This window comes from Melospiza melodia, chromosome 3, assembly GCF_035770615.1.
Source record: "Melospiza melodia melodia isolate bMelMel2 chromosome 3, bMelMel2.pri, whole genome shotgun sequence".
Taxonomy (NCBI): Eukaryota; Metazoa; Chordata; class Aves; order Passeriformes; family Passerellidae; genus Melospiza; species Melospiza melodia.
The window spans coordinates 31763297-31775826 of NC_086196.1; the positions used below are offsets into that span (position 1 = coordinate 31763297).

General features: G+C 38.3%; 1 protein-coding gene across 5 annotated transcripts in view; it reads right to left on the bottom strand.

Annotated features, from left to right (window-relative positions):
• ARHGAP18 (Rho GTPase activating protein 18) overlaps window positions 1-12530 on the bottom strand; it is a 94207-nt gene that overhangs the window by 22206 nt on the left and 59471 nt on the right. For all 5 annotated transcript variants that reach the window (XM_063151156.1, XM_063151155.1, XM_063151159.1 and 2 more), the window contains exons 4-6: window positions 10856-10928; window positions 4992-5161; window positions 2633-2798 (exon numbers count right to left, since the gene is read on the bottom strand). In XM_063151156.1, coding sequence (XP_063007226.1) covers window positions 2633-2798; window positions 4992-5161; window positions 10856-10928 — 409 coding nt within the window. The remainder of the gene's footprint in view (window positions 1-2632; window positions 2799-4991; window positions 5162-10855; window positions 10929-12530) is intronic.

A 12530-nucleotide genomic window follows, 5' to 3' on the forward strand; every position in this document is an offset into this window, starting at 1 on the left:
CACATTTCTGAAGCAGTAAGTCTATTCAATGCGTTCAGAGCTATTGACCTTTTGTTTAAAGTGTTTTAATGTCTTTGCCAGTCAAGTTATTACATAAAACATTCTCGCTAAAAGGATTCATCACCTCTTCCTCAGGAGCCTTCTGTTTTGACTTCAAATTGCCATCGACATATTCTGGAGCACAGTAAAGCAAACTGCATAAATGAACCATCTGCATAGTTCTGGTTTGCAGAATGGATGTGATAATGACCCTGCAATGCAGATCTTCACCACTCAATGCAAGTTATTATAGCTGAGATGGAAATGGCATGAGTAACATATCCAGAACTTGGTCACTAAAATGAGACAAACACAATTATCACCCAGAGCTGCTCTGAACACTCCTCTCTACGAGAGTTTGGAAATAACAGCTTTTCAACTCCTGTGCTTTTGAATTATACAGCACCAGCAGAACAGCAAGACAATCAACTCACAGAAGGCTCATTTTTAAAACCAGCAAAAGTACAGTTAATTCTTGGTTAAAAAACAACTTTTACAATAGGGACAATTAATATTTTTTTGAAAAGGAATTCAGTTGCAGTTAATTTAGCCCTTATGACAAACTAACCCTAGTCTTTATGTAAATGGGACTTACATGTGTTATGGTCCAGTTGAACAGAAGTGAATAACCATTTAAAGAGAGCTATGCTAATAATGACTAACCCAAAGTTGCTGAGACAGAACTTCTCTGCAAGAAGTACTGATAATTGCTGTATGTGCAAGTTTTCTGGAGCAGCATATAACAATACAAGTAGTCAAAATCTGCTGCTTGATATGATGCCATGCCAATATTGAACACAGAACAGATGCGCTTACTAAAAAAAACTGTCAGCCCTTGAGAAAACATGATATACATCAAAGAAAGATCAATTTCAGTGCCAAACCAGAAGTTCTTGTATCTCTGTCAGCATAAAAACTCTACCTATAAAATACAAGGGACTCATCCATACAGGCAATATCCATACCCCATAGCTTTATTATCTTGAAGTTCTTGTCAATAATAAAAGTTTCCATTGAAATGTAGTTGAAAAAACAAAATCCAGGAGGTCAATAAAAAAAAGCTGTGCTGGGCACAGCACGGCATTCCCCACAAGAATGATGTTTTCATCATCTTTACATACTCAAGCACAAAGGAGAAAATTAATAGACTCACCGCTGTATGAATCAATTGGCCAAACACTTAAGGGGTGAAGAGGTAAGGGTCAGACAGACCAAAAAGGCACTGAAGGCAGCACATTGCAAAAGCACATTAGCTTGGCAGAAAAGCTGATGTCATTGTCCATTTCCTACACATTGCCATGAATCTAGCCTCTCTTTTTTACCTTTTAAAGAAGTTTTTAATCAATTCAACATTTTATGAATGCCTGCCATTCAGATAATAATGTTGAGAGTGAATTCAATTAACAATTAACTTTGTAAAAAGAAACAGTTATAAGTATGACCCAAAATACAAGATAAGAAAGTGCTTTGTCTGTGTTTATTAGTGACAGCACAAGTACTTCTGCAAGAAGAAAATGCATTCAAGCGATCAAGGTCTTGTTCATGTTTCTGTGTGTGCCTTTTGCATTAAAAAAGCTGTTTACTACTACTGTAAAGTGAAGAACATATTCTGAAGAATCTACTGTACCTTGCTGTGTATCTCTCTATGCTCTCTGTTGCTTTCAATTATTTAAAGTGGGCTATGCACTGTCAACATTCACCAAACCTTGACAACAGAGTTTTGGCCAAAGCAGGCTTGTGATTAACTGGTAACACATCTCAAGCTCTTGTAAAGCATTTGGCAAAAGTCAAAAATACAAAAACCAAACAAAGCACTGAAAATCTCTAGCATCAAGAAACTGGTTTCCATGCTTTCTATGCTCCCAAGGAAAGCATTGTGATTACACATATGCTCCAATGGCTTGCAGAGGAAAGCGACTTGGCGCAGCTGTCTCTGCCTCCTCTGCAACAGTTTAAATCTTCCACTTTATATGGTGTTATTCATCATAACAACTGCATTAGAGCCTAAGTAAACATTGGATGGGCAAGGCCTAGATGACACAGGAACATTTGTGCCAGACAGAACAGGAAAGAGGTGACAAAGGCTCCCGGCACCTCCCGCAACAAAAGCACAAGTCAGATAGACTCACCTGAATTACAGAATTGCAAAGGCTGAAAAAGACCTTTGAGAACCATTGAGTCCAATTTTGAAAGTAGAGTAGTGCCTACCATCAGGAAATCAGGAAAAGAATACCCACAAAGACCACATGCTTATTCTCTTTGGGAACAAATCAGCACATACAAACTTCTGCGAAGCAATTCTTGCTGCATGGCATACTACTAAGATAGCTACCCTTCACTCCTTAGATTATCTGCTCCATGACTGTTTTGAGTTTTAATTTTAGTCAAAGAGCTGGAATTTTTCACTTATATCAGTGAACTTGTTTAAAGCTTGCCTTGAGTTAAGGTGAAAAATTAAATATTGCTCAGGGCCTATGTTACTGCCTATACATTATATATAAATTTTCTGCTGGAAGATCATAAATAAACTGGTGCATTTGTTTCATTGCATTAAACAGATGCAATTGGTTCAGAATATAAAACTCCAACTTACCTTTGGTTTTGATTTTTACAGCTTTTTGCTGTTTGAATTCTGTCCCAAGTATGTCATAGAGAGCAGTTAATTCAATCAGTGCTAAAGAATAGACTTTCTTCATGTCCTGAGGGGCTAGGTCACCAATCTTTGTGGTACCTGTTTTGTCCTTCGGCAGCCTGAAATTCTAAAAGCAGAGAATTGCAGCAGGATAAATAATCCAAGTCATGACAAATTACTTAGCTCAAAGGCTGTACTTCCTTCAGGGTACAACCTTTCATCATGAAGCCTGCTGTTACTGACTAAATCAAAGGAGAATCCCACAAATAGGTTAAAAAGCAGATGATCTTAAAATGATAGGAAGATTTAGGTTCCCAGTGACTTCTGGAGGTCATCTAATTCAACTGCTACTCAAAGCAAGGCTAAATTCAAAGTTTGACTGGATTGCTTCTTGTTGTTGTTCAAATGAATTTTGAAAATTTCCAATAACCCCTGTGGGAACCTGTTTCAGTGTGGAATGCTCTCATGGGGACTTTCTTTACCATGCAAAAAAAAATTTCACCATTAGTCACTTGTGTCCATTAACTGTTATTCTTTTACTTGGCACCACCAAGAAGAGTCTGGATTTGTCATTTTTCCTGCTTGCAACCACACACTCCCTCTCCACCTTCTGCATCTTTTTCCAGTTTATAGTGGTGGAAATGGCTGTCCATGAACAATCAATCCTATGCAATAGGATAGAAATCCTTCTGCATTTGTGCACACAAACCAAAACATTTGGCTGCCATATAAATAATAATAAAGGAGTTATCTTCTTAGAAAACAGGAATACTTGATCTTGGCTCCTTTCTACTGCACGAGATACTCAGAGATACTAGATACTGCAGTCAGAGAGCAATATAAGGAATCGAGTTGAAAGGGTGAGGGACTTCCCAACTCACTGAAATTTCTAACTCCATCTCTCACCAGCAGGCTTCTAAGTATGCATGACTCAGAGCAGGAAGCTTGACAAGACTTTCTTCCACTTGGAAAGACATATTATACTCATGAATTATTTTCTTACCCTGTGCAAACCCAGCAATAGCAGAGCTGAATTGCTAGTTATGGTACATGACTACAAGGGCACATACCAAAACAAAACATAATTTACAAAATTAGATAAGTAGCCAGTTCCCCACCTTGAGCTTTCATTGACTTGCACAAACATGTCTGCTTAAAAATAGCGGCCAATGATGAGGAGCAACCAATATATTGTAGATTTAAATAGGTAACTCCCTTCCTTTTCCTATAATTTTACAGCTCCTTTTGTAACTGAAGAAGAAATTCCTTAGCCATGTCTTTAAGCAATCCTTCACAAGCCTGGCCAGAAGCAGAGCTAATGTATGTATTATGCATATATACAGAAGTTAGAACATAGCTTTTATCTCCTTGTTATAGGCTGCATTAGAGAAACATGACTCAAATACTTTAGAATCCATCTCTAAATATCCATTAGTGCCTGGTTTATAATGTTTAAATTAGGATACATGGGGTAATTACTACTTGAAGAACTGCAGAAGTCCTTATCTAAATTAAGTGTTTGAAGAACTGGGAAACATTATTTCAGAAGTTGTGTTTACTCAGACATGTTTGCATACAGTGTTAGGGAAAAAAGAAAAAACCACTAAGACAGTTTTCACACCAGTCATTAGTTTACAGGTTATATGTACATGTTACATGTTCATGAACTGGTAGGTAGAGAGAGATCTGAAAAGAGATTTCTGAGAATCGACAACAAAATCCCTTGGAGGATTTTCTTTTGATTTTATATGGATTCATTCCGAAAGAGCCTTTTTTTATTAGGAGTTGGAAAGAAAAACTGAGTTAAAATTAATCTTTATTTTCCTGCCATTTGACTTCAGACCTTTAACTTCTACAGACAGTTCTGTTCTTCATTCTCACCCCTCACCTACCCGCATCAGACAACTGCATAAGGTTTCTACAGGCATCCACCAACCCTTTTCATATTACAGCAGAGCTTTTTATTAGAGGTAAAGCATCTCACCTCAGGTAACAGAAAAAGGGGATGTAAACAAATGAAGCAAGGATAGAGTGGCGCAACCACCACTAAGCCCTATTCCAGCTTAATATTAGAAGTTCATTTTTGCTTACATATAAAGTGCATTTTTCCAGACACACAAGTACATAAACAGGCATAAATGTAGTCATTTTCATGTTATTAAGCATACTATTCCCAAAAATTAGTTACCTTAAGAACCTCTATCTCTACAAAGCTAAATTTGACAACATTAATCTAAATCTAATTCACTCAATCACAGATAAATATCACCTATTCAGTACCTCTAGCTAAAAATAAAGAGGAATAAATAAGAAAACCTACCGGGAGAAGAGTGTCACCTCCTCCACCTTTGTACATTTTGCCTACTGAGCTGTCCTTCAGATTAGCTGCCTGTTCTGCAAATGATATCTCCAAATTTATGTCAGTGTCTGAAGATGGCATGTCTTCAAGCAGGCTCTTCGGCTCATCTGTTCCAAGACTGAAATTTGGACCTGAAAACACCATAAAAAAAAAAGCTAAAAATCAACAGCAGCACAATTGAGCACCATTCAGTGCATGAGAGTAAGTTTTAAACCAAGCAGAAATTAATGCTGTCCGAGCAATGGACATTCTGAATGCAAAGTCACTGTTCCTGTATTTTTTATGCCAGTTGAAAATTTAGCTATTGATAAGGGTACAACTTTTGTAGGTTTTCTTCAATAATTTTTCCAAGGCATGGGGTTTTCTCTCCTATTTATCTGTTATGAAAAGATAGAGGAATCCACCTCAAACAAACCGCAGACTCCTACAATCTAGCAAAGCCAAAGAGCGTTGGCATCAGAAGTTTCTTGCCATGAAACACTTTCTAGCCTCAAAGACTGCAACATCCTGCAAACAAATCAGCAAATGTTTCTGCTGTTAAAATTTCAAAAGCAATAGAGAATTTGTCATCCATGACCCAAAGCATTAACATCTGAGAATAACAGAGAGTACACAGATCATCTTTGTTCCATTATTCCTGTTCTCACCTCAATCTTAAGAGTCTAGATTCCTCAAAACAGTTTGGACATGTTTCCATGATACAGGGAAGGACTAAGTACACAACAATAGCCTTACTTGTCGTTGTTCCTTAGAGGAATCAAACACTAGACAAATTTTAAACATTTTTTGTTAAAGGAATAAAGAATCAAAAAAGGGAGAGGTTGTTCTGCTTTTAGAAAAAGAAGCTTCCCAATTTCACAGTAAAGCAACCACTGCTTTTGGTCTGAAGTTAAAACATATTGTGAAAGAAGCAAGAAGAAAATTATACAGTAAAAAACAGCATTTAATAAAAAGCATAGAAGTCTAAGAAAGCTTTCAGTCTCTCCACCATCGTTCTCTGAGTAAAGTCACAGAATAAATAAGGTTTAAAAAGACCTTTGAAATCACGGAGTCCAATCTATGACCAAACGCCCTCATGTCAACTGTATCATGGCACTAAGCAGTGCATCCAGTCTTTCCTTAAACACCTCCAGGGACTCCACACCACAACCTCCCTGAGCAGTCCACTCCAATATCTAATCAGCCTTTTGTGAAGAACTCCCTAATGTCCAACCTAAATTTCTCCTAGCACAGCTTGAGGCTGTGTCCTTTTGTCCTGTTGCTGCCTGGGAGAAAAGACCAACCCCCACCAGGCTACAGCTCTCTGTCAGGCAGTTGTAGAGAGGTAAGATTCCCCTGAGCCTCCTTTTCTCCAGGCTAAACACCCCCAGCTCCCTCAGCCTCTCCTCACAGGACTTGCACTCCAGACCCTTCACCAGCTCTGCTACCCTCCTCTGGCCATGCTCCAGCCCCTCAGTGTTCTTCCTGAATCAAGGGGTTCAGAACTGGACACAGAAACTGATGTGTAGCCTCTCCAGTGCTGAGTACAGAGGAAGAATCACTTCCCTAGACCTGGGACCATGATTCAGCCACTGGCTCCTACTCACACGAGACTGCAGCCTGTTCAAAGCTAATGCACCACAAGTGGAGGAAAAGTGGACAGAAATGGGCATGAGTTGTGAAGGAGAACCACGAGCAATGCATATGTTTTGGTGTAAGAACGTTGTGCAACATAATAAACTAATTTTTTTACACTGCTGTGGGAAATTTTTGTATGACCAAGAGTAACTACCCTAAGCCAAGACAGAAAAAGGTTCCCAGAAAACAGTTACAGGTACAGCAAAAGCTAATTCTGAAGAAGGGAAAAGCCTGCAAAGAGGCTGATTAAGAGGAGTCAGGGAAGAAATACACTGATGGTATCAGTGGTCTGTAAAAGAACTGAGCTGCAAGCACACAATTCAAACAACATATGAAGCAGGAAGTTAAAAAAAAATTACAGCAACTCGCTATTTTTCTGAATTATATTTGCATCTTATTTTAAAACACCAAACTATTGCCTACATTATTTAGATCAAGTCCTGAAAGTAACCTCAGTCAGCCAGGGCGAGACTCAGGGGACCTGACAGGCAAATGGCTGAAGCCACCACCGCCACTTTCTGGTAAGACACAGTACTTTATACAACCACTCCCCCATCAAAGAACTTACCTGAACTGAGACACTTTCAGGGAGAAAAGGTGGATTTGAGTTAATACTTTGACTCTACTTACAACCAACCAATGTTGTGAGAAGCAGAACAGAACATATTCGTATTCTGCCAGTTGTGTGTGTTACTCATCACTTGTTTTTTCCACAGTGGCTTCTGCTCACTTTCCACAGACCCCAAAATGCCTAGGGCATACGCTAAAGATTAAGCTGATCTTGAAACTAGAGCTGCTCCTTTTGGTAAAGAGATATCTGAGTCCTCAGTAACCAAACATACCCAAGGTCAAATTCATCCCTGACTCTGCTCCTTGGCATCCCTGCCTATATCCCTATATATTATGTAAACTGTTCAATGCATCCATACTGAATGAAAAGAGTTTCCTGTCCCCCCCAAAACTTTTGTCATGCTAATGTGGCCTATACCTGACCTACATACTTCCCACCAGCCTAGGAGGGATCTGATGTTAACAAACAAAAAGCAGTAGCTCCTATTTCAGTCCTCTGGTCCTACCAAGGTGTCATGTAAAGCAGATGTCTCAGTAGTGCTCTGCACATTTTAAAGATCTGCAAGTGCTGCTGTTGTGGGGAGTCTTTTCTTGGTTGTATAGTCTTGCTCCCATTGTTGTACATCCCTGAACTAGGCAGCAGCTGTAAGAGGAAGCAGCCTTGGTGTTCTGCCAACCACATGCTATATTTAATGAGAGAAATGCAAGTGTGATGCAAAAAAATGCAAATATTGTCTATGAGGATGTGGAAACCATATTTTACATGAGTTCTGCACTCCTTCCTTAGTTCACAGAGCTATTTAACGATTACATAAAATGATTGGAATTCCTCAAGAATAAAACAAGGAAACATTGCAAGTATCAACTGTGCTATATCCCAATTTTGCAAGGGAATCTTGAGTATACACCAACGAAGCTAAGCTGACAGACCTTAACTTACAACTGGAGAGGTAGAATGATTTTATTCTTTGACTGACGAAGCATTTTTCTAAAATGTTAGTTCATAGATGGTTATAAATTGAAAATAAAAAAACTTGCAATCATTTCACTGACAACCTTACTTTGGCTATAGGATCCTCATTTATCATGTAAAATGAAAAGCAAAACCAAACTCTTTAATTAAAAACCATCAGATTACAGATTTTTTCCCAAGCAAACATTACTGGTCTTTACCCTTGTATTACACATGGTACACACAATTTGTTCATCCATTCTCTAGATTGTTATGCTTTGAAGCTGCCCTTATACAGAGGTTTTATCTATTATTCTTCCCCTGTAGCAAATTCTAAGTTCAGAAAAACAACTGCAGTCATAGTAAACTGACTTTTGCTACTCCCCTACTTCAGCTAATAAGTATTTAGCTTTTCATATGTTTTATTATTTTCTTTTTATTTCTTCAGAGGTCTCAACCAACACAGTTATTTACTCCTTTTCACAGGATTCCAAAGAAAATTACTTCTTTTCTTTTATATCTATTGAACGTATTCCTAGCTTTGCAGGCCTTTAGTGAGTGTCATGGATTGTTAAAATGATAATGCCTTTTGAGAGCTTAGAACATTATTCCGAATTTTCTTTTTGTTTCCTGTAGACACACTCCATACCTACATGAAACAAAGGCACTTATTATTCTGTGAGTTTGCATATATTATTTAGTCAAGAAACAAGGTGTGTTGGGCACAGAAAGAAGAAGAAAGGAGAAGAAAGGAGAAATGAGAACGGGTTCACATAGCCCAGGCATGCTCTAAAGGCAAATCATTAACAACTTCAGTCTGGCAGAAGCACTTGGGAATGCAGCATTCAAATATCTCATTAGGAACAGGTATCACCTTGGGAGTATGGCCAAAAAGAGTTTTTTACCATAGCAATTTTAAGATGTCTCAATTTAGGCTTTTTGTCTTTAATGTCTGAGATAATGTTCATATTTTTTCAGGTAAAACTGGGACTACTCCTGTGTCAAAGAGGGTTTCCATTTTAAATAATGCCCTTGGATTTATTTCATAAATATTTAGTACCTCTGAAATGTCAGGCACTGTTTACTTTTTGCCTTAAATTCATTCACTGTTTGTATAACACTAACTGGCTACTCTGGAGGACAGATCATAGCACAGCACTGAACCAGATGCATGCTTTTAACACCACCAAACGTGCATGGTTGGACTGCAGATGGAACTGAGTTTTCCTTCCTGCTCCAACCTTGGGAGCAGAGCCCACTGTAGCACAGTGACTGGAGCAGGAGAGTATCAGGATGTAAGCAGGCTGCATTTGCCATCCACATCACCATCTGTGCTGAGGAGAGCTAGCATATGGGACTTGCCTTTCAGAACTTCCCATTTCTGAAGGGTTCATCAGGGCCACAGGGAAAGAAAGAACCAGATGTGATAAAAAACTCTGTAATAATTGCTTGGTAATTTTCCAGCTCTGAATCCTACAGAGAAGTTTATTGACACAAGCACCAGGCATCTCTTCCTTCCCCTGTGCTGAACCAGCAGTCTGGCAGTCCTCCCAATTTTTTTACTGTACTTATTAGAGTGAGGTTTGCTGAGAGGGTAGGAAGGAAATACACAGTTCTGGAAACACACAGATTCAGTGTTACTCAGGACTGGTTTATATTCATGTCTCCAAATTCAACTGCCATACACATTTTGTATTGTCCACTGCTGTCTTCCAAGTCCAATTCTAAAGTAGCAATTTTTCCAAAATGCTGCTGGTCTGTATTCTAGAACTGAAGCAGAACTTTATTTGGTGGCTTAATTACAGCTAACTAACTTGAAATAGGTAACTTGATCTGCCTGTTTAGTGTGGATATAGGGTTCAGTGTAACATCTATGTGCTATCCAGTCCTTACTTTGAAGAAACCCATCATGATGCAGGACAGCCATCCTTTTACTACTGGACCTGAAGAACAGCAGAAAGCTCTGTCAAAGTCTTTCATCGGAAATCATACTCCCAAAATACAAACTACGGAGTCAGCTAAGGACTTCTGTGATGCACTATCCTGACAGTGAGAGGAAAGGGTCTTCCATGGGTACTGCACCTCTCATTTGTAAGCACACACCACTGGACACAACCTAGGCACATAGAACACTATTTCATTTCCATATTACTTGAAAAGGTAAACAACCTTTTTTCTTTAATTCCTGTTTTTCCTTAATTTGAGCTACAGGTATATAGCTAGCTCTCATAGTTTTTTTGATGCTTGAGTCCACACAGTTCTTTTTTTTTTTTTTTTTTTTTTTTTGCTTATAGTCAATTTGGTTTTATTCTTTTGTATGCACTGATGAGTTTATGCATAGACCTTCACTTCCTGTACTGTACAGCAGAGACAGACCAGAAGCAATAAATTAAGGATCAGAAACAACCTGAGCATAAGCTGCAAGAGAAGATTTCTCCCAGACAGCTTGATCATAAGCTGATCCCTGACAATAAACTGGGTTTCTCAGTGGCTCAAAGGACACGACCTACAGGCACACTTAAAATTTTACACATCAACAATTCAGTCCAGAAAAGGTTTCTCATTATAAATTCATTTTATTTTGCTGAAAAGTTACTTATAATATGGCTCCATTTACTATCCTGTGTAGCTGAACATCTACAAACCAAAAGAAAAACAAATAAAATAGAGAGCAATTTGACATTACCTTTTGTTCCATCATGTGTTTCATTTTTGTTTTCACTTGTTCTCACAGCTGAAGGTTCACTTCCATCACAGACCTAAGAAAGGAACAATAAATATGCATGCCTATAAAAACCTAGTGCATGGTTATAGAAACTCCTTTGACTCTGTGCAGGATTAAAACACAAACACACACTCCTGCAATTCAGGGACGTGCAAAAGCACATCTCTGTGTTTCAAAAGAAAACCCCTTGCCAAAGTCTAAGGGGATCTGAAACCTAGGCAATTAAAAAAAAGAAGTAATTAAATCAATTCCTCTTCTTCCTAGAAGGCTGCATGGGTGAATGACTTTATTTTCCAGAGTGGCAAAGAATAAGCAAATGCAGTCTGACCTGAAGCTGTAGTTTGCACTAGAAAGGATATGGAAAGGGAATCTGGAGATGATGTTTTGACTGACGCAGACCAAATTCCTTTCTCTTGAAAAAGCTTACATGGTTACCTCCCCTAGAGAGCAATCCCATCCCTTTTGCAGGGCAGCCTGACATTATCTGTGCTTACAGATTGATTTCCAGCAACAAAACCAGGACACTTTGAAGAGATGAAGAACGGGAAGGGATTTGAACCATCCTCTCCTTTCAGTAATGCTGCCCTTCCCAGTCTCAAGATGTGACATTTTGTGAACTGGATGACACCAACGATAGACAAAGTATTTCAGAACATGTAGAAAATCTATGCCCATATATATATGGGTACACATAGATTCATATACATTTTTACCCAGATATCATTTTTACTTTTTGGCAACTCAAATTAACAATTAATGTTTAGCACACTATATTTCAAATTGTATTTTACTCAAGTAATTTGTAACTCCATACTTACTGAGAAGACAAATGCAAGTTTTAAAGACTTATCCTACTAGCACAATCTGTATTTTCACTTCTCTGTTTCACAAAGCAGCAGAAGCAGAATGGGAAGCTGTCAGGGTACCAAAAGTCTAGCTTCTCTTTGGGAATAGGGCAGGAAATTCAGGAGAAACATTAACACAATTGTTGTGTTGATGCAAAACATCAACACTATTGTTTTACCTTTCCTCCAGATGAAGGGAAGCTACAGGATTTTCAAAGGCTATTATTAAACTGGAATGACTTCATACAGCTGCAGGTGGCTTCAGTACTCTTTTGTTATATAAAAAGCTTTCTAATGATGGGTGAGTAACAAAGCAATGAGACTAGTTACCTAGGGAGGTAGTGGAAGCTACTTCCCACAGCCTTTCAGTGACAGATTTGGTGAATAGCCACAAGCAATGATGTCTGAACAATGATCTTGCTTTGGAGAAAGGAATGAAGTACACGTTTGAGGACCTATACTTGTATTACTTTGTTTCTGTCAAGGAGACAAGTTTAGAAGGATGTTTTCCCCCCCAGTATTTCTGTATTTAATAAACAACCATTTGTTTTATACACCTTAAATGCCTAAAATAATTTCTCTTCTCAGTGGTGTCTTCAATATCAAAACATGTAGTTTAAGAGAAGAAAAATCTATTGAACACTGTGACATAGGATTTTCAAACATTACAGTATGTAGCTTACATACAGGAACATGAATATTTCTTGTGCTTTACTGAAATAAAAGAAAAAAAAAGAGAAATTATACTGCTTTAAGCTACATGATATTTTACCTAAATTGCTCTGCTATTA